The 22341-nt window shown below is 50.7% G+C and overlaps 1 protein-coding gene across 8 annotated transcripts in view; it reads left to right on the top strand.

Annotated features, from left to right (window-relative positions):
* Window positions 1–22341, top strand: part of TCF7 (transcription factor 7) — a 73666-nt gene that overhangs the window by 43476 nt on the left and 7849 nt on the right. For 5 of the 8 annotated variants that reach the window (XR_011681674.1, XR_011681675.1, XM_071443214.1 and 2 more), the window contains exons 4-10: window positions 7899–8031; window positions 11027–11117; window positions 15560–15646; window positions 17506–17616; window positions 17863–18025; window positions 18222–18329; window positions 20893–20941. Coding sequence is in view for 6 of the 8 variants with exons in the window: in XM_071443214.1 (XP_071299315.1) it covers window positions 7899–8031; window positions 11027–11117; window positions 15560–15646; window positions 17506–17616; window positions 17863–18025; window positions 18222–18329; window positions 20893–20941 (742 nt within the window). In the remaining 2 variants the exon portion in view is untranslated. The remainder of the gene's footprint in view (window positions 1–7898; window positions 8032–11026; window positions 11118–15559; window positions 15647–17505; window positions 17617–17862; window positions 18026–18221; window positions 18330–20892; window positions 20942–22341) is intronic. The other 3 variants (XM_071443216.1, XM_071443217.1, XM_071443219.1) reach the window with 1 other exon arrangement.

Genomic DNA, 22341 nt, shown 5'->3' on the forward strand with positions numbered 1-22341 from the left:
TTGCTTAAAACCAGAAACCAGCAGCAGCACTGAGAAATTTTGGAAGGTTTTTAAGTTCTTTCCCTGTATTTCCCCCATTGCTGTAAGTGTTCAAAGGCATATTGGATGGGGCCCTGAGCAGCATGGGCTAGTGGGTGGTACGTATCTGCCTGTGGCAGGGAGCTGTAACTATTATCTTTAAGGGCCCTTCCAGCCCAAACTGTTCTGTGATTCTGTGATTTGTCCCCATCCTGTCTGGAGCTTGGTCACCCTCTGAGAGCTGGGACACAGAAGGTGTGAAATGCCAGGGAACTTGTTCTCTGATGCACGTCCCACTCACAGGGGAATCAGGATCAAGGGAGATGAGTTTGGCCACTGAGGCAAGCACATCCCCTGGAATGTGCAAAGAAGATCAGGGCTACCCAGGTGCCTCATCAGCATTTACAAAGCAGAGCTGGATCTTAAAGAAGCTGAAAGAAATCAGGGAGAAAGGGAAGAGTGGGGAAATGAATGCTCTGTCAACCACAAAATGTAGAGTGCAGGGGTAAAAACCAGAGTGAGGGTAATGTTTGGATAAAAACCTGAGCCAAGACAGCATTTTCCTCTGTGTGTGATGTCTCTTAAACCAACCAGCTCTTTGTTGCAATTCATATGCAGAATTGATGCAAGAATTAATAACTGGAAATTATTCCATTCCTCTCCATCTGACTGCTGCTCATAAGCATGTCAGGGCCGGCCAGAGGTGCGGTGCACAGGGCAGTGGGGCTCTTCTGGTCTTGGGGATGGGGTCTGTGGAGGAACCCTTTGTTGTGCTGAGGGTAAGAGCCAGATTCAGCTCTCTGTGCCTCAGCCAAACTGGTTGACCTGGGCAGTGTCCAGGAAGATGCTGCTGCTGCAGCCAAAATTTGTCTCTGCTGGAGGGGTGCAGGGCTGGGTGAGAGCAGTGCCCGAGCATGGGTGGCTTTAACTTTCCCTGTTTCCTCTGCGGCAGCGGGCTGGGGCGCTGGGACTGCAGCAAAAGTGAGAAAAGAGAAAAAAGTGTGCTGAGCTGAGAAATGAGTCAGTGCTGCCTTTGCCTGCGGGCTGTGAGGGCTCCGGGCCGGCGCGAGCAGCCAGCGCCACAAACGGCCTGCAGTGGGTCCTGAGGGATTCTGTGATCACAGCCAGCGCCACAAACGGCCTGCAGTGGGTCCTGAGGGGTCTCTGATCACAGCCAGTGCCACAAACGGCCTGCAGTGGGTCCTGAGGGGTCTCTGATCACAGCCAGCGCCACAAACGGCCTGCAGTGGGTCCTGAGGGGTCTCTGATCACAGCCAGCGCCACAAACGGCCTGCAGTGGGTCCTGAGGGGTCTCTGATCACAGCCAGCGCCACAAACGGCCTGCAGTGGGTCCTGAGGGGTCTCTGATCACAGCCAGCGCCACAAACGGCCTGCAGTGGATCCTGGGGGATCTCTGATCACAGCCAGCGCCACAAACGGCCTGCAGTGGGTCCTGGGGGATCCTTCATCACTGCCAGTGCCACAAACGGCCTGCAGTGGGTCCTGGGGGATTCTGTGATCACTGCCAGTGCCACAAACGGCCTGCAGTGGGTCCTGAGGGGTCTCTGATCACAGCCAGCGCCACAAACGGCCTGCAGTGGGTCCTGGGGGATTCTGTGATCACAGCCAGCGCCACAAACGGCCTGCAGTGGGTCCTGGGGGATCCTTCATCACTGCCAGTGCCACAAACGGCCTGCAGTGGGTCCTGGGGGATCCCTGATCACAGCCAGTGCCACAAACGGCCTGCAGTGGGTCCTGGGGGATCCTTCATCACTGCCAGTGCCACAAACGGCCTGCAGTGGGTCCTGGGGGATCTCTGATCACAGCCAGCGCCACAAACGGCCTGCAGTGGGTCCTGAGGGATCTCTGGTCACTGCCAGCGCCACAAACGGCCTGCAGTGGGTCCTGGGGGATTCTCTGATCACAGCCAGTGCCACAGGTCTGCAGTGGGTCCTGGGGGATCTCTGATCACAGCCAGTGCCACAGGTCTGCAGTGGGTCCTGGGGGGATCTCTGATCACAGCATCTCCTGCTGCAGGAGCCAAGGTGTCTGCTGACAGTCTGGGGCCCTGAGCTGGGAGGTGTCACCAGAACTTAGAGTGTGCAGAGCTGGCTTTGAGTCATGGGCTCTGGGCCCCAGTGTCCCGGGTGAGAGCATTCCCCTGGAAGCCCTCCTGGCATCTGATGCTGTGGGATGTGCCTAATAATGTCCTTAATCATCAGTCACTGGATGGTTTGGGTTGGAAGGAACCTTAGAGATCATCCAGTTCTAACCCACCTGCCATGGGCAGAGACACCTTCCACTGGACCAGGCTGCCCAGGGCCTCATCCAAGCTGGATTCATGTCCCTGATCCATCCATCCCTCATGATTTGCTAATTTGGATTGATTGGAGGATAAAGAGCAAAAGGCACAGTGCCCCTGGTCACAGGTAGCTTCCCCAGCAGCAGTGCATGCTTGGGTGCAGCCTGACCTTATACCTCTTTCTGTGGCACGATGACTAATTTTGCAGCGAAGAGGAATTAATTCCTCATTGAATCAGCAGCAGCAAACCTTGGTAGGTTTTGTTTGTCACAGCCAGCACATCGACTCATCTCACTCTCTCTGAGAAGTGATGTCAAAGCAAACACGGATGGGGCAACTCGGGGCTGGACTGCAGCCTGCAGCTCCTGTGCTGCACCTAGGCACCCACGCAGGGCAAGGGAGCACAGAGACCTGCTCAGAGCTCAGCCTGACATCTGAGCTGAGAACAGCCCTGGGGGATGCTCCCAGCAGCCAGACACAGAGCTCAGCCAGTGACACACAGGGCTCTGGGACTGCCAAAACCCCGCTCTGCCATGGTGGTGATGGCCACCAGCATGGCACAGCTGCCAGCCCCAGCTCCCTTCCCTTGGCCAGGCCCTTTGCTACGCACAGGCCACTGCTGGGCTAGCCCACAGCTCTTCATTTCTCTGTCTTTGGGGCTGGCAACGTGGGAAAATTTGAAAGTGATGTGAGTAATTTCACCTGACTGCGGCTCAGCTCCCCAGCGAGGCTGGAAACCACAGCGCTCACCCTGGCCACCAGCTCCTGCTGCTCCTGCTGCTCCTGCTCCCTGCAGCCTGCTCCAGCCTTCCTCAGCACAGCCAGGGTCATGGGGCCACCAGCTCCTGCTACTCCTGTTCCCTGCAGCCTTCTCCCAGCCTTCCTCAGCACAGCCAGGGTCATGGGGCCACCAGCTCCAAGGGTCACAGAGGGGTTGTGGGAAGATTGTGGGACCTTTCTCTCCCTGCAGGCTCCTGTGCACCCATGCATGGACAGTGGCTCCCCCAGTGCAGGGTTTTCCAGCAGTTTGAGCTCTTGGGATGTTGGCTGATGTTCTGGGAGCTGTGGTTTGTGCAAGGCAGGCAGCACCCCGGTATCCTCCATGGGGAGCACAGCACCACTTGAAGTCACATCCCCAAAGGAAATTTAACAGTATATAAAATTAACATTTTTCACTATTGGAAGGGGCAGTAGAGTTAAACTGCTTTATTTTAGTTCTGAATTGTCTTCTACCAGAAAATTAATTAAAGTCATTCCCATCTATAAAAGCAGCAGTGGAGCCCAGCACTGGTGGGATGTTGGGATCCTCAGCAGCTCCCAGGCAGTGTGGTGTGACCACCTCTGCTTTTAATAGCTGTATTCAGTTGTAGCAAAGAATACTTTTCACAGGTTACAAAACATCCTCCTTTTTTTTCATTTGCTTCTTTTCCTAAACTGATCCAAGCAGGAAAAAAAAAAATCTTTTTTTTTTTTTCTAGAATATTTTCAGAGTTAAAAACTCAAAGAGTTTTACCAGCCATTTTTTACCAGGAAATTTTTTAGTTTGATCATATCACTCAAATTTTGACTTTTGGCCTTCTGTGCTACAGTTTTCTAAGGTTAGCTTTAAAGTTTAACAGAAAAATCATCCATCAAACCAGCAAAGTAAAACTACTCATTTTTAGCATGTCATGACTAAATAGATAAGTCTTTAAAACATTAATTAAAATACTTGCTAACACAAGGTGCTTTCCAGAAAATGTTGATTATAATCTCATACCATTCTCTAGTCAAAACCCCACATTTTGATTAAAATCATTTATAGTTCTGATCAAGCAGCAGCATCCCAGCAGCTTGTATGACCCCACTGCTTCCTGTGGCCAGAGCGTGTGTGATGGAGAATGGGAGCAAAGGCAATGGATGCTGAGCCTCATGAGGCTCCTTGGAGCCCAAATACACTGAAACTCCAGTGGTGAGGGTGATCCTCATATGCAGGATCCACTGGGTTTGCATGTGCTCAGAGGACAGAGAGTTTTCTGTCTGGCCTTCAGATCCCATCACAATCACACACCCAGGCTTCTCTGTGGGATTCTTCTCTTCTCACACCCATCTCTGACTGGGGAAATCTAATTTTGCCTTGCCAACAATTAATCTTTCTTAATAATTAATGCTACTGTCTTTTCTTTTTGCTCCTCCAATTACCTCTAGTTATTAAACACATCTTGGCTTCAAGGAGGGATCTTCTTCCCTCAGTAGCATTGGGTTTTTCAGTCATTTTCAGGGGGGTTGATAGGATGGTTGGTGCTGGGAGGGGATGCACTGCAGCATACAGGGGAGGAGGGGACAGTGCTCATATGGGAGCTGGGCACTCAGCAGAGCTGCAATTTAGCAAATTTGAGAGAGGGGGAAAAGGCCTTCAGGGTTGCAAACCCCATCCTGTGCTCCATCCCCTCTGGAAATGCCATTCTGCAGTTGCTGTAAATGTGTTCCCTCATTTCTGCACGAGGTTGTGGCTGCACAGCTCGTTCCCCAGTCTGTCCTCAAGGGGCTGTGCTGGAAGAAGTGAGGCAAAGCTGTCCTTGGAGCCCCTTCAGGTCCCCCCATGGCTGCTGAAGGACAGGAGGTGACGCATTGATGTTGGGGCCATGATGTTTGGCACCAGCAGTGTTATTTTTGGTGGTTGGGTAGTGAGCAGCTCTGTCACTGCAGCTCTGGGCTGTGTTGAAACCCAGGAGACAAAATGAGATGCTTTACCAAACCACAGCACAGCCCCTGTGATGTCCTGAGCAGCAGCACCCACTGTCCTCCCAGGGGACCTTCTGAGGGAACACCAAACCACTGCCCTGTGTCAATTCAATCCTCCTGGGAGAAAACATTTACATCAGGGCAACTTTATGGCATAAAACATTGTCAGTTGCTAAGTCCTGGCTTTGAAAAGCCTCTTCAAGGTTCATGTGCTGCAGCTGATTTGCAGGAGCACAATCTAGGCCTTGCAAAAAACAGGGAATTGATCCCGTTTCTCTGGGATATGGATTTCTGTAAGCCAGGTATGGTTTCACAGTGCAGCTGGGGAAGACCAGGAGCTGCAGTCATGGCCATGGGCCACAACCATTGGCAGCTGCAGTCTTTGAACCAGGATCAACATGGAGTTTTTCTCTATTTCTCCATATTTTTGTGCAGCATTTCCTTCTTCCCTTAGTTTTGGGAGATGGAGTCCTGTAACAAACTCCCTAATGGAGGAAGTGGATAGGGGGATAAATAGCCGTTTGCAGAAATTTTTTGTCTCCTTGCTGGCCATCCTTTCCCTCCAGATCTTTATGGCTTTAGGGAGTAGAGAAGTTTTTGAATGAGGCAAGGCCAATGCAGAAGGGTCATGGGGAAGCTCTCCTTACTGGGGCAGCATGTTGTTTTCCATCTGAACTGATGGAAAAACTGAGTAATTGAGCTGCAAGTCTTGTTGTACCACCAGGTTACTACTGAACCATTGAATCTCAGAATGGTTTGGATTGGAAGAGACCTTAAAAATCATTTCCTTCCAATCCCCTGTCTCCTGCCATTGCTCTGAAAGTTGTTCACAGTCATCAGGCAGTGAGGCTGGCTGCTGAATGGTGCTGTGCTTGGATCAAGCATGAGGCAAATGGGAAAGAAAGATCTGCCCTACTTTGAACAGAAGTGCTTGAGTTGAGGTTTTCAAAACAGCTCAACATTGAGCTTGTTCTGCTCCAGTGTCATGTTAGAATGTACACGTAGAATTGCATAACCCTCATTTAGGCTTTGTGGCTCTTAAATAAGCTAAACCATAGCTAATTTTAGAAATATCACTGAAAAGCTCTTCTTCATCTCATTTCATGGCTGAGAATAGAAAGAGCTCAGAGCTCCAAACATGTGTTTAACTAAGCAGGAACCAGCCCAGTGCTGGTCTGAGTGGGAAAACCACATAACCCATGGCCCTGCTGCAGGACAGGAATGTGCCACACCAGTTTGTGCTGGAAAGGGGGATTACATTCCCAGTACTCCACTGTGTGCAGTAAATCTACACCTGTTAAGCACCAGGAATTAGGGTTTTCATTCATTCTCAAATGCAAACCTGCGTGCCTCTTGGTTTTTATTTGCATGAGCAAACCTTTGTGGGAAAGGCAGATGTAAAGCAGCGTCTCCATCAGTCTGTTTTCTTTTCCGCTTCATGGGTTTCCTCCTCAGAGCAGGGATGCAAAACACAGGACTTGCCCAGGGCTCCCAGTTCACTTGGAGCAGCCAGGATGGGCCCAGGACAGGTTGATCAGAGCCACTGTGTGTTTCTGTGCCTCCCTCACCAAAGCCAGCCAGAGCTTTGTGCTCATTCTGCCTGAGCAAAATCATTACCAAAATGGAAAGCATCAGTGAATTGAGTCCAGGGATCCTAAATGACTTGTCAAAAGTCACACAGCAAATCATCTGTAGATATCCTGATGAGACTGATGAAAACTGGCTGGCATCCCCAGCTCCTAGCCCCTGGAGAGCTGTCTGACCTGCTCCATTCCCAAACTGACCCTGTTCTGGAGTGTTGTTAGTCCTGGTTTCTTTTGTGGATTTATCTGGGACAAATCCTAACATTCCACCACCAAGATGAAGTCAGTTTGGATTTAAAGGCAGCCATGGGCGAAACTGGGCATGTAGGAAACAGCTCGAGACGCTCGAGGCGAGGAGGCTGCGTAGATGGCAGAGTGTGAGTGTGTGAGTGTCTGTGTGTGCTCCTTGCTGCTGTGCAGCTCTTCCAAACAGCTTCCCCTCTCTCTGCTCCAACACACAGGAGGACTTCCTGTTGTGTTCACCAAAAAGGGCATTTTCCAAGGTGTTGGGCTCTGACAGCCACGCTGCACGTAACCAGGAGCAGCTACAAGAGGAGACAGATTTTTATTTGCTTACTTTTCCTGGATTTTTTGCATCTCCAGCATTACCTCAGCTCCCTCTGCTCCTTCTCCAGCACTGGAGCTCAGTCCAACAGGGATTTCAGCCCAAGGGCTAACTGGTGACCATGTCCTGTTTTCAAAGACATTACCCTCGTGTTTAACGGTGGCCTTGGCAGTGCTGGATTAATGGCTGGACTTTATGATCTCTATAAAGTCTGTTCCAGCCTAAATGATTCTCTGATCCTGTGTCTGTCCTTGCATGACAGCCCTGATTAAGAAAGCTCAAAGATGACTTTCACAGTGAATATGAAGGATTCACTGTGAAAGTCCAGATTTAGATCCTGTGGTAGTCCAGGACAGAGAACAAGAGCTTTGCATTGGGTAACTTGGAGCATTCATCCTGGAGTAAAAGATACTAGAATTGAATGGAAAAAAAAAGTTCTGAACTCTGAAAACTTCAAGCTGGTTTGATCTGTTTTCCACTTATCCAAGAAATCATCTCCAGCTGTTTTCCCTCCTTGGTTTATGGATTGGGTTTTGGGTTTTTTTGCAGGATGCTGCAGTGTTTGTTTAGTAATTTGTTTAGTGTTTGTGTAGTGTTTTTAGCTATTCCCAGCCTTGCTGCCAACATCAGGACTGCAGAGGGCACTGGCTGTCCTTGCTGGTGGATCCTGATGACTCCTGGGTCTTTCTGTGGTTGTGTCTTGCAGTCCAACAAAGTTCCCGTGGTGCAGCCGTCGCACGGAGTGCACCCGCTCACCCCGCTCATCCCCTACAGCAACGAGCACTTCAGCCACGGCTCCCACTCCCCCCACCTGCCTGCTGACATCAACCAGAAACAAGGTAAGGCCACCACTGGGACCTCTGTGCTGGGAGGGGGGCTCAGCTGGAGACCGCTGAGGCCGGCACCTTCCTGCTCCCAAATCAATGAGAAAAATCAGCACCTTTGGTCAGCTTAGCAGGAGGAGATTATTTTTAGTTTATTGGCAATGTTTGTGATCTGGCTGTGAGCAGTTTGATACCAAAAGTGCCAGCCCTGCTGATGGAGTGTGCTCAGTTCTCTGTACAAGCTGTCCTGCACCTTGAGACCACACCAGAGCCTGCACGATAATGCACAAGAGTCAACCAGAAAATGGAAAGTAATCTTTCCTTTGACTCATACCCAAACTGTTGTCTAGTTGTCATTTTGAGAAAATAAATACTTGAAACAGGAAATATTTTGACTAAATGGGATTGGTGTCTGATAGTTGACTGGACTGTGACATGTGTGTCCCCGTAGCCACATGTTATGTGGTTGTCACCTGGTTTGGCTTTTTGTGATCCTGTATGAGCCCAGGCTGTGTCAACTGGCTCATGAGGCTATAGGGGAAAGTACAGTATGTTGAGGTTAAACCCTCTAAAATAAACTGTAAATACAAGTATGTGTTGAGGAATTCACCCCAGTCCATCATTCCATCATTCTTCATGGGTTCCTGGCAAACTGAGTGTAAAATCAAACTTCTCAACCTTACCTTAGTGCAGAACATCTGTTCAGATTACCCAGTTTTTTACACAAACCTGGGCTTGATTTCATGTGAAAGCAAAAAAACCTGACAGTTTTGTGTCAAACTGCATTCAGGAAGGAGGACAGTGCCAAAACAGAAGCACAAAACCAACTGTTGTGATTTGGGCAAAGGCCTCCACTCAGGAGTGATCCAAACGGTCCCAGAGGCATCAGCTTCACCAAATTAACATCACTGATAAAACAATGGGTTATTGAGGATGCTCTTGGCTGGAGGACACACTGAATAATCCCTGGTCTGAACCTAGAGGCCACATTCTGGACTCATCAGGGATGCTGATGGGTAGAATTTAGGTCTGAGGTAAGGGATACCCAGGGCACATCCTGGGTGTCTTCCAGGCAGGACACTGCTTGTCAGCCATCAGAGCATAATAAACTCAGCAGAAAACCAGAAAGAGTTAACAAAATTAACCTACTAAAAGCTCAGGTAATGAGTTGAGTCTGAGAGAAAGCGTGCAGGAAGTCAGCCCAACACACCTTTCCCCACGCTGCCTTTGCTGTGCCTGGCAGAGCTCTGCCCCTCCAGGAGCTGCCTCCTGGACTCACTGTCAGCCTGGGAAACCTTAAGTGGTACAAGAGCAGCTCACCCAAGGGCAGGGCTGCTTGTATCCCTCTGTGGAGGCTACAGCTGGCACTGGAGCAGTCCCTGAGCATTCAGCTCTGCAGTGGGTCAGTCATTCCAGGACACTGTCCTTGGGCTGCCCACCTGGCCCTCAGTGCAGGCACTGTCCAGTCTCCCCTTCCCATTTAGCCTGTACTTCTACAGACACAGGGAGTGTGTCCCAGAGACCCACCTTGTGCAATTCAAGGAAAGGTTCAGCCCATAATGCTCAGCTGGGTCCTGCCTTTGTGGTGCAGCTGTGATCACACATGCCCCATGCCTACACTGCTGGGGTGAGGGTTTTCTCCTGTGTTCATGGGGAAGTGCCTCATCTGTGTTTTCATCACTGAAACAGCTCCCACTATCACCCAGTGTAAGCACTTGAGAGGCACTCTCATACTCATTCTCCCAGCGTCCCTTTAAAGTTTCTCACAGTAGCCCAAGGACACACAGACCAGGAAATACAAGCAGGAATTCTGAGTCAGTGGCTGGTGGCCCAACCACTGGGCCAGCAAGAATAACTTGTGCTCTGGCTTATGCAACTCCTATTGTTGGGGGTGCAGATCTGAGGATGTTCCATCAGCTGCCTTGGGCAGGCCTGGTTTTGTTTGACCCTCCATGGGCCACTGAGTCCCACTTGAAGGAAATCTTGTACTCGGTTAAAGATTCCTGTCAGGTCAGCTATGTATTTATTTTAGCTGACTCCTAATAAAATGCAGTTGGTATCATTCCTAATTAATAAGGTATCATTCAAACACCTAGGAGAAAAATCCAGTTGCAGCTGCTTGCAGCTCATCACCAATTTAGTCCATGTGTTTGACATCCAGGGTGGCCACTGGATAATCCCTGTTCCCAGTTTTTGTCTGAGGCTCAGTAGCAGCCATCACTACCCTGGGCTGCTGTCAGAGCTCAGCCCCAGCACCCTCCAGTTCCCAGTCCAGGGGTCAGCTGGGGCTGGTTTTGCCAGCAGCACTGTGGTTGTCTGAGTCCCACCCGCAGCCCCAGGCAGCACAGGATGTTTTCCAGCCCAGCTAGGAAGGGAGCAGTGCTGCAGCCCTGTCCCCTGGCCATGCTGCTGTGCCAGAGGCTTTGAAGATCACACAGGGATTCCCCATGCAAAGGGTGAATTCCCAGCTGGCACCATACCCACCTCCATAGCTCCTTGGCACTCACAGAGCTGCAGAACGATTGTTTTGAACTCAAATTGCTTAAAATTAAGTTGGAAGTGATGCCTGCTGGAACATCTCCACTGCCTGCTCATGGGAGGTCCTGCAGATGACTGATGGAGAGGGAGCACAGGAATGGCTTTGACCATCCCCTGAGCACCTGAGTGGGCTCTCTGGGGAAGGCAGAGGGATGCCTGGAGTCAGCCAAATCCTTACCAAAGCACGGTGCTCCTTGGTCTCAGGGTGGCATGGAGCACTGTGATGCTTGTGCAAGAGGAAGATGTCTCCTCCACCCCCCCCTTATGTCTGTGATTTTGCAGCAATGTGGATGCCCCACCACATCCCCACAGAGAGAAGCACAGGGAACAGCACCCTGCCACTTGCAGATGGTTATTTCATGTGGCTGTCCTCAAGTGCCCAGAGATGGAGCAGCCAGGGGGCTGGGAGCGAGCTGGGTCACCCAGGGAGTGCAGTGCCACGTTCAACTCCTCTCCTTCTGCCTTCTTGCAGGAGTGCACCGTCCTTCCCAGACCTCAGACATCCCTGGTTTCTACCCCCTGCCCCCCGGAGGAGTGGGGCAGATCACGCCGTCGATGGGATGGTGAGTGAGGGACGGCTCACTGAGCCACCCCACCTCTGCTGCTGCTCCCTGTGACCTCCACAGTGCCTCCCCCAGCTTCTCCCCTCCTATGTGCTGTGTGAAGAGGGAGGAGAATCCAGCCCTGTCTGTCTTGGAGGTGGGAGCAGACCCATGGAGAGGCTGAAGGTTTCATCCTGGCTGAGGCATCCCTGGAGAGGGGTTACAACCTGCCCAATGCAAAACTGCCTCCTGCTTTACATCTGTCTGTGTGGATTAGGGAACCCAGAGAGAGCTTCCTACCCACCCCTCCTAATCACAGCACAAGTCTCTTTTTTGAGTAGGAGGTAATTTTCTCCCTCACTGGACTTCTCTGCACAAACAGTGCTTTCCCTGAGCACACCACCAGTGCAGAGTAATCCCGTGGGATGCTCCATCTGCCAGACCCTGGTGTTTCTTGGGATCTGACACACAGGGAAAGAGTACATCATGGCAGAGACCTGCCAGGAAGCAGCCCTGGTACCCACAGCCTGGCCAGCTGGTAACCACTGCCCCAGCTGGCATGGGAAAGGAGAGACCATGAGCTGGAGCACTCCCAAAATGTACCCCCTGCATGGGCCAGCCCTGCAGAGCATCCTGCAAAGCACAGCCTGCTGGTAAACCTGCCCTGGGGACACAAGTTAAAAATACACCAGTGTGTTCTCTGTGGTCATTGCCACTGGCTTTTGTCCCTGTGACCGTGAGCACACTGAGAGAGCGGGTCTGGCAGGTGCTGCCATGTGGGCATCATCACTCCTCAGGTTAATATTTAATCCCTGCTGGTGATGTAGGGACATGGCAGAGGCTGGCAGGGAGACTGGTGGCTGCAGGTGGCAATTCAGGGTTGCTGGGATGAGGAGAGGGTGCAGGGACAGTGGCCAGATTCCCCCAGTGCCAGTGGATAAAACCCTGGCAAAGCCCAGCAGAGAGCTTCAGGTACAAGAACCTGTTGCAGAGTGGGAAAGGGGAAGCTTCTTAAAGCACAAAGTAAAATGTTAGCTTTTGCTTTGTTTTGTTTATGAATTTCATGTTCCAGATATTTAACCACAAGGAAACAGAGAATGAGGCCTTTGATACAGAGTCTGGCTTCAAAGAGATTACATTTTGCCTTCTGTGCTAAATCTGCTACTCTTGGGTGATGATTTAACTCCTCATATGATGTGATTCATCCTCAGGAAAAACAACGACTGGGGTGACTCTGCTGTAACGTGAAAGAAGCAGTTGGAGTGGGGAGAAAGGAGCCCATTTGTCAAATGGAAGATCCACTCCTGGGTTAGGATGGTGCTGTTCAGACAGCCCTGGGCTCATGAAGGGAGAGCAGTCTGGGTTTTTGTGGAGATTTTGTGGGGCAGTTGGTGGTAGAGAGAGAGCTTTCATGGCTGAGAGCTGCCCCAGCATCCATGGGGTTTGGCATCCTCATCAGATGTCTTCATTAATGGCTTCATTAATAGAGCAGATATGGTAAAGCAGCAAAGGGCCTGACTTGCAGAGAGCAGCATCTTGAGGCATGTGTGTCTAACAGAGTTTTGCTCACTCTTTTCCTTGCCTGAAATGTTTGGAAGAGCCCCAGCCCCACTCGTGGAGTGACCAGTCCTCAGCAGAGGCTCAGCACTGCTGTGGGTGGGTGCAGGAGCACTGAAGCCTGGCAGGTTCATGCAGCATCCAGGGGCTGTGTGCCAGGGATGGGTGTGCTGGGGATGGTCATGCCAGGGATGCATCCCAGAGAAGCTGTGGCTGCCCCATCCCTGGAAGTGTCCAAGGCCAGGTTGGATGGGATCTTGAGCAACCTGGGCTAGAGGAAAGTGTCCCTGCCCATGGCAGGGCATTGGAACTGGATGATCTTTAAGGTTCCTCCCAACCCAAACCATTACAGGATTCCATGGTTGTGCTGGTGCCACCAAGTCAGCTGCCAGACCAGGGCAGCCACACATGGGAAGCAACTTTTCCTCCACAAGCTGGCAGGCAGGAGCTGGGCACAAACTGGTTTTGTTCTCACCGAGCGCTTCAGGAGGAGGAGCTGCAATCACTCTCTCTGTAATTAAGTTGGGATGACAGTCAGATAAAAGCTTCCAAGAGTCCAGTCAAGTGAGTTTTGCTTATGGGAGCCTGGCAGTAAACATTAGCCAGGAACCTGCAAATCGTGTCACTCACCTGTGCCCAGGGCCAAGCTCAGTGGTGCCAGGGCAGCCTCTCCTCCTCCATCGCTCAGCCCTTTACTGAGCCACCCTCCCATCTCCAGCTGATCCTCTGCAGACTGGCTGAGAAAGCTGGGGTTGTTCAGCCTGGAGAAGTTTCCAGGGAGGCCTCAGAGCCCCTTCCTGTACCTAAAAGTAGCTTATAAAAAAGAGGGAGAGGCACTTTTTATATGGGCAGATAGTGATAGGACAAGGGAGAACAGTTTTGAACTAAAAGAGGAAAGTTAGATCAGATGTTGGGAAGTTTTTTACACAGAGGGTGGTAGGTAGTGAGGCCCTGGCACTGATTGCCCAGAGACATTGCAGCTGCCCCATCCCTGTAGGTACTCATGGTCAGGTTGGACAGGGCTTGGAGCAGCTGGATCTAGTGAAAGGTGTCCCTGCCCATGGCAGGAGCTTGGAATGAGATGAGCTTTAAGGTCCCTTCCAACCCAAACCGGTAATTCCATGGTATGGGCTGCAGTCGTGCACTCCCAACCATCAGGGACTGATTTTGCAGTTGCTTTAATTTTCATGTCAGAGGGACTTTGGATGAAGCTGCAAGTGCCTGACTCCATCCCCATCCCAATACCCCAGCCCCTGGAGTAACCCAGGTCTCTTCTGGATGAGCTCCAAGTGTTTTCTTGGCCCTGGGGCAGCCGCCTCCACCTTCAAAGGCTGTTTGGGTTTCCCGGTGCTCGGCTGTTTGTTGGTGTGTTTATACCCCCGACATCTGAGGGGTCGGAGAGGGCTCCTGCCTGCCAGGGTGTAAACAGCCCTGGCTGCCTTTCCTGCAGACACATCCCACAGATTTCAGTCCAGCCAGGAGGATTTCAGACAGCAGCAGGAACACGGGCCTCCTTCCTGCCCAGCGCAGCTCAGGTCTGATGCTGCCCCGCTGTCATTATTCCTCTTCAGGAGAGAAACTTCTCTTTAGCCCAAAACATCTCAGGCATCCAGGAGCTTGGGTCCTTCACAGTGCACCACACTTCATGATAGTGGACTTCTTGTGGATTTTTTTCATCATTAGAGCTGAAAATAGCTAGTCCTGGGTTTAGCTACAGCTCTGTGCAGCCTGGCCAGAGGAGCTCGAGTACCAGCACAGTTGTGAGCACCGCGTTGTGCCCCATCCCTGGAAGTGCTCAAGGCTAGGTGGGATGGGGCTTGGAGCAGCCTGGTCTAGTGGGTGATGTCCCTGCTCATGGCAGGGTGAGTTGGAATGAGATGAGCTTTAAGGTCCCTTCCAACCTAAACCATTCTGTAATTCTATGATCTCCATGTGCAGTTTTAGGCTAGAAGCATCTTTTGGCAGGTTTGCAGAACAATCCAAGGTATTTTTGAGCTATTTCCATATGAAAATGTGGGGGTTCCCTTGCTGGGAACAACAAGGAACTTCCTGCATAGTTATTTTACTATCTCAAAAATAATTTCCAGCCGCAGGTCTGATACATGTCTGGTCCCCAGTATGAAACAGCTTTCAAAAAGAATGCAGGACTGAGATTTTGGCTTCTTTAAAACTGATGGGTATCCTTAAAAGGGTGTGCTGAGGAAGTCAGAGCATTCCTGAAGCACAAAGGCAGGGTAGCTACCTCCTCTCCAGGCTCCAGGAGTCTCCTGTGCTTGGGGCATCACAGCACCACAGAGTAGATAAAGTTGGAAGTGACCACAGTGGGTGACCTGGTCCGGCCTCCCTGCTCAAGCAGAGCTGTTCCAGAGCACATGGCACAGGATTGCATCCAGACAATCCTGGGATATCTCCAGTGAGGGACGCTCCACACCCTTTCTGATCAACCTGGTCCAGTGCTTGGTCACTGCACAGTAAGGAAGTTTTCCTTGTATTTATCCTCCTGGTGCAGCCTCTTTTGCACCACACAGAGAATCTGAGCAGGCTTTAATTTTTTTTTTTTTTTGGTCACACTGTGCTCTTTTGAGCAACTTCTTCTGTACAATAGCAACATCTGATTTTTCAGCCTCTGATGCCTCTGCACTTCTCATTGTTACCAGGTCAACTCAGAGCTGCAGCATTAGTCAGTACCAGGGACAGAGGGGTTCAGAACTGGATTCAACCTTTGCAGGAAGGCCCAGGTTCTCTCAAAATAACACCCAAAGCCCACACTGCCCCTCTAGCCTAAGGGACGTGGAGTGTCCACCCAGCCAGGAGCATCAGTGCTCCGAGTCCCGTTAGCAGAGGGTATCTTTAGGAAACACCCCGTGGCTGTGGATGCTTTATAGACTCTTTCTTCCTGATCCCAGGCAGAGCCAGTCTGTCTATCCGCTCCCGTCATGTGGATTTAGACAGCCGTACTCGTCAGCGCTTTCTGCTGGGGCTTCTTTCTCCAGGTGAGTATCAGCTGTGGCAGACAGGGCAGCTCAGCTGGTCGTGCAGCTTGCAGTTTGTGCAGCAGGAGCTTGCAGCAGACCACAGCCACCCAGGGACAGCCACACACCCACCCAGGGCAGCCACGGGGACAGAAGGCGCTTTTAGGCAGTGTCTGGTCCAAAGGGTGCTCAGGGGAATATTGAGGATGAAGGATGCACAACGGTTGGGTTTTATTCAGCAGTGCTCTAAAGAGAATAAAAACTCCAGCCTTCAGCTCAGCATTGGGAAATGGGGTGGAATCCATTGCTCAGGACTTTGCTCCATGTCACTAACCCTGAATGTGTCCCTGCTGCCACCAGCGCTTTGCTCTGCAGAGATGGATCTGGTTTACTTGGTCTTAGTTTTAAAATCAGGACAGGAGGGGGCAGTGATTTGCTGCCCTCCCATCAGAACAAGTCATTTCTGTGAGATACAAACACAGCTTCTGCCTTTGGGTGAGCAAAATGCATCACCTATGATGAGCCCAGCTCTTCCAGGTGTGCTGCTGGGCAAAGCCCTCCTGGTTCCATAGGGCCACACCAGCTTCTGCTTCTGCTTCATGTTGTCCTGAAGAGCTGTTAGTGGAGATTTCCCACAGGAAAACCATGCAAACCCTTGCTCAGGCAAGCCCTTAGCCACACAGAAACCTGGATCCATGTAACCCTTAATCCATACAACACTTGATCCATGCAGCCCTTGATCCATGGAGCCCCTTAGCCTTGCTGAAGAGGGGAGGGAGTGTGCCAGCCCTCCTTTCTCACAAGGCATCACCCATGCACAGCCTCAAAAGTGAAGGCAAGAGGAGCTAACGGTTCCCTGTGGAGCCCCAGCAGCCTCCCTGAGCTCCTGCCTGCAGGATTTTGGGGTGGATTTTGCAGCAGTGCTGCTGCAGCCGAGAAAGTACACCTGGCTAGATAAGGATCAGACTGTGCTGGTGGATTAAATTAAACAGCTTTTCTTTTCGTGCCAGCATATCTAATGAACAGTTCATCTCCCCTGGGCAATTCTGCCATCTCAAGCTGCAGTCATAAAGTGGCAAGCTTGGCAAAGCTGACTTTGCTGGCTTTATCCTCCAGAACTTGGGAGAGAGCTAATGAAGCCTGAGAGCTAATGAGACCTCTCGTGATCTCAGCCCATGTTGTGGAGAGCATTGCTTAGGCAAGGTGCACCTCCTAGAGTTGCAGCTGGGTTCATGTTCAGACTTAGTCTATTTCTGTTAAAAGAAAGGTGTGGGGTGGTCCTAATCTCTCCCATCCAAACCCAAACTCCCAAAGGAGTTTGTTGTTCCTTTCTGCAGTGCTAATGAGATAGTGCAGCAATAGAGACCTGAGCAGCTGAAACTGCTGGGTGAAAGCACCCTTGATCTCGGCCAGGCTGGCTCCTGCTGCAGGCAGGTTCCCTCGCTGTGGCACTGGATCCTTTCCATCCACATACCCACAGCTTGACCAGCCATGCCACAAGGGCGACCCAGGGCTGGTGGGCACTGCCTGCCCCTGCCAGCCTGGCAGCACCGTGTGCTTTCCATGTCCTCGCTTTCCGTCTGCTTCGCCGCGTCAGAGTGCGCTCCGAGGGACAGCTTGGCTGCCTGAGGGATGCCCTGGCACTCCGAGGGATGCCCTGGCACTCCAAGGGATGTCCTGGCACTCCGAGGGATGCCCTGGCTGCCTGGCACTCCAAGGGATGCCCTGGCACTCCGAGGGATGCCCTGGCTGCCTGGCACTCCAAGGGATGTCCTGGCTGCTCGGCCCTCGCTGTGTCCCCACCTGGCACAGCCCTCTGGCACAGCTCACCCCCTCTCTGTTGCAGCCCTCTGGCACAGCTCACCTGCTCTCTGTTGCAGGTTCACTCACCCTCTCATGCTGGGCTCTGGCATGCACACCACCGGCATCCCACACCCCGCCATTGTGCCCCACTCCGGCAAGCAAGAGATGGAGCACTACGACCGAAACATGTGAGTGGGAAGTGCTGCAGCAGCTCCTCAGCTCCCATTTCATCTGTCACTCTCAGTGCTCACACAGGGGGAGGATGGATGGATGGATGGATGGATGGATGGATGGACGGACAGACACTGAGCTGTGCATCTGAGGAGCAAATCTCAGCCCCTCCCCCCCCCCCCCCACTCACGCTGTTGGGTTGTTTTGGGGTTGAGTCTTCTGCTGGCTCTGATGCTGACAGCTCCTTCTTTTGTTCCACCAAGGAAACCTCAGCCAGAACCAAAGAGAGAGAAGGAAGCCAAGAAGCCCACTATTAAGAAGCCCCTGAACGCTTTCATGTTGTATATGAAAGAAATGCGGGCAAAAGTCATTGCTGAGTGCACCCTGAAGGAGAGTGCTGCCATCAACCAGATCTTGGGCAGGAGGGTAAGAGCTCACGGGGACAGTGTCATCACCTAGTGCCACATCTCTGTCCCTTACAGCTGCTGTTTAAATACATAACAAGCATCTGCTCTTATCCCACGGACACAGGGGCTGGGTATGCCCTGGGGTGGGGTGGCTGTGGTGGGCTGGGCTGGCAGGGGACAGCAGGGCCATCCTTCAGTGCTGTTTGTCCTTGCAGTGGCACGCACTGTCCCGGGAGGAACAGGCCAAGTACTACGAACTGGCTCGCAAGGAACGGCAGCTCCACATGCAGCTCTACCCCGGCTGGTCTGCCAGAGACAACTACGTGAGTGCCCCCTGAGTGCCCCCTGAGTGCCCCCTGAGTGCCCCCGGGCTGGGACCCCCACCATGGGCACGGCCCACAAGGGCCTGGGGGACTGGCTGGTGTTAACCAAACACCTGGTCCTGGAAATGCCATTCCTGGCAGCACAAGAGCCATAGAAATTCACATTTCAGGAGTGTTTTGAACACCTTATTGCCTGTCTAAAGGATGAATGATGTAGCCCCCATCAGCCACAAGCTTTTATTTTCTTATTGTCCAAGCAAATACAAATAGAAAGGAAGAGAAGGTCTTAAGTGCTGTGGGTGTATCTTTGGAAATGTAATTTTTTGGAAGCAAACAGCTCTGTGCATCTTGGACAGCAGCTGAGGTATCTGTGAGGGTGGTGAGGCCCTGGCACAGGTTGCCCACAGAAGCTGTGGCTGCCCCATCCCTGAAAGTGTTCAAGGTGAAGTTGGACAGGGATTGGAGCAACCTGGGATAGTGAAAAGCATCCCTGCTCATGTCAGGGGGTTGGAACAGGATGTTTTTGAGGTTCCTTTCAACCCAAATAATTCTATGATTCTGTGATTTAAAATAGCGGCTCTTTTTGTAGGGGGCCTTTTCTTGTGACTTTCACAACTGTTCTGATATTACATGCCTAACAAGCTCATCAGTGAACTGAAGCAAAGCACACATAAGTCTTCAGATGAATGTCCATCCACACATCTCCATCATTTCCCTCACAGACACTTTCTTACCCCTGGGAACTGCACAGTGAGTGCCCATCCTGCCCACACTGACTCCAGCCCTCCTTCCAGAATGACAAAACTCTACCAAGGGCAAGAAAACACCTGTAAACAGACCCAAACCCAAACTCCCCCCAAAAACAGAGGGCAGAGATGATGCAGAAAAAGCAGAGGTGATGGGAAGCCACCAGCCCACATTTTGATGGGCACACATCTGGAGAGCATCAGCATTGCTGAGAGCACGGCACCATCTTCCTCCAAGGCCAAGCACATCCTCCATGGAAGTCCCAGTCCTGTATCATCTTCATCTGGTTCCTTGGGGAGCCAAGGGGTGGTTCCTTTCTCCAGAGGACAGATGGTGGGCTCTAAAAGTGCATATTGGTCCTCCCAGCACTGTGAACCAGCTGGTTTGGGTGTTGTTGTTGGAAGAAATGCTTCTCTCTCTGAAGTTGAGCAGGGATGAGGAGGAGGAGGAGGAATGGAGGTCGCTGGTGCAGCACGTGATGCAGAAATCAGGCAGGAAATACAGCTGCTCCCCTCTAAAGGAAAAGCTCACCACAGCTCAGAGCTTTCCACCTTCACTCAAACCACAAGAAGTCATACAAAAAGTCACAGGTCAAAGGCAGCCCTGGGAGCTGCCTGTGCCACACAGCCAGATTTGCTTCCGTGCTGCTGTGCCCTCATTAATCAGCTCGTTAGGGGACAAGGGGAGATGCTGCATCTTGTGAATCAGAGAGGCAGTTTGGGGATAAAATAGCACTTTTTTATTAGTGGAAGAAGAATAAGAGATGAGTCCAGAACTGCAAAAACACTGAAATAGATTAGTACTATTTAAAAATAAATTTCTGGGGATTTCCTAAAACTTTCTTTCCCATTTGGAACCAGGGAATATCAAGAACCAGTTTCAGTTTGGGTATAAAGCACCACATTAAAGCATGTTTTGGAAATAGGGAAGGTTCTAAAATGGACCAAGTGCTTTTTAGAGACACAAGAATATGACAGGAGCATCAGCTATTGATCATACTCTCTCCATTGCATGCAGCAAATCTTGTTCAATTCCATTGATCTCATTAAACATATTAATTAAATCATCAGTTCATTAACTAAAGCAATAAGGGGTGGGATCCCTAGGTGAATGCATCAGAGTGGGCTGAAGAGTTCTGGTGGGAGCTGGCAGAGGTGCTGAGCAGCACAGGCACAGGCACTGGCTTTATTACAGCTGGTTTACATCCACTAACATTTCCCCTCACACTTTCTGACACAGCCTGCACCATAGATCTGGGCCCTAACTGTGTTTGCAGCACAGTCCTGGACTCATAAAGCAGAGCATGGAGCAGTGGGTTAGGGAGAAAATGGAGCAGACGTGGGGGTAGGAGTGGGGACATGGCTGCCACCACCTCTTGAGTTTATTACAGTTTCCAAATATGCACAGATCTCACTCAAAGTGCTGAGCCAAAATGCCTGTGGTGCTGGATCTGGGGATACTGGAAATGAGGGTTTAATCCCTGAGAAAAGGCACAAGCCCAGAGTGAATTTGTGCTGTGCAGAAGCCATAGCAAGTGCACAAAAACACATTTGGGGTTTCACTTTGAGAGTTCCTCTTGAGTTTCTTCTTAGGAGAGTTGGAATGGGAAGAGGGGAAAGGAAGGGACACTCTCACAGATAAACCTGAGTAGTCCCTTTGCAGCCTCTTCCAGTTCATCTCCTCCTGGAATGGGCTGAGCCAGCAGCACCATGGTATGGGCTGAGCCATCCCCAGCACCCAGTCCAGCCCCAAAAACCCTGCACAGCACCCTCAGTTTTCTGGAGCACAGGTAACAGCCTGTCCTTTGATTTCCTAGGGGAAGAAGAAGAGACGGACACGGGAAAAGCAGCAAGATTCCAGCTCAGGTAAGTGCCTGCAGCCTGGCAGCTGTTCCTGCTTCCCTGCTCAGATGGGAGAATCCAAAGCAGTTGTTGTGTTTTACCATGTTTTCTTTTATTCTTCAGAGCTTAACTAGAGAAATACACACTCATTTTTTAAGCCATGGTAAATTAACATTTCTGTGACTTTTTAATAGGCATGTTTGATTTAGAACATGGGTAGCAAGGGAAAACTGAAAAGACTGGATTTTGGCAAATGTATAATAACTTCATATAAGCTATCACTAAACTTTATCTATTGAAAACATCCAAGGTGAATGTCCCCCTCAGACCTACAGATTATATTAACTAAACTCCTCTCAGGTGCATCTATATTGTGTGTGGGATGAAATGTAGTGGCAGGACTGAAGATCATTCATGGGACTACTCCAACTTTGGTTGTCATTTCAAAGTAATGTAGAGTTGAAGCAAAGTCATAATAAACCCCACCTCCCTGTATCACCCTGCCAATTAGAAAAGGCCCTTTTGACAGATTTCAGCTGGTCACTGACACATTCCCATCATACAAGCTATTCATGTGCTGATTTCTGAAGTATTTCTGCCATAGCATGAATAAATATTATCTGTACCAATCAATATTAGTTAAAAAGGGAATCATTATCAAGAGATGTGTCCCAGTAATACCTTCAGCTTAATTAACCCTGTTGATCTCATTCTGTGCCGAGTTTGATAAAAAGAATACAAGGTTTTAGGCCTTTATGTAGAGTGCATTGTATATTTTTATATATCCATATATATGTCTTGTCTGTGTGATACAAAAATTATAATTTCACCTGTTACAGATTGAAAACCAGCTACTGGTTGTACACAACGAGACATTGATGGTGGCTAAAGAGAGAGGCTGAATCCAGCACAGAAATGTGCTGTTCAATCTCATTCCCAACACCAGAGAAAAACATGATGTGCCTGAAAGCAAACAGGGCTTCACCCTAATGAGTCCTGTAATTATACAGCACAACAGCAGTGTTTTAGGGAAGGCCGTGGAGAACAGCTTTTCCATTGAAACTGGAAGGGGTGCGATGGGGGCAGAGTGGAATTCCTGGGCCCAGGTCTCCGTGGTGCTAACTCTGCTTTCAGCCTGCTTCTGCAACGTTTCCTCCTCTTCTCTCGGTGCGCAGCCCGGTGGTGTCTGCTGGAAGGGCAGGGAGCCGGCAAGGATGCAGATACAGGAGTCAGGCATTGCCTCCGGATTTGGCAGCTTTTCCAGACTTGAGAAATTGGAAGCTGTGAATTTCCCCGTAATTGCCCACGTTTCTCAAAGCTGTTTCCCAAACCACCTCCAGCTGCCAGCAGTGATCACTGATATTTACCTAACGATCACTTTCTTCCAGGTGGTGCCAGCGCCATTCTGTAGCAGGAAATAATGG

Source organism: Agelaius tricolor, unplaced genomic scaffold (genome assembly GCF_023055355.1).
Source record: "Agelaius tricolor isolate 1412-34295 unplaced genomic scaffold, bAgeTri1.0.p SCAF_18, whole genome shotgun sequence".
NCBI lineage: Eukaryota > Metazoa > Chordata > Aves > Passeriformes > Icteridae > Agelaius > Agelaius tricolor.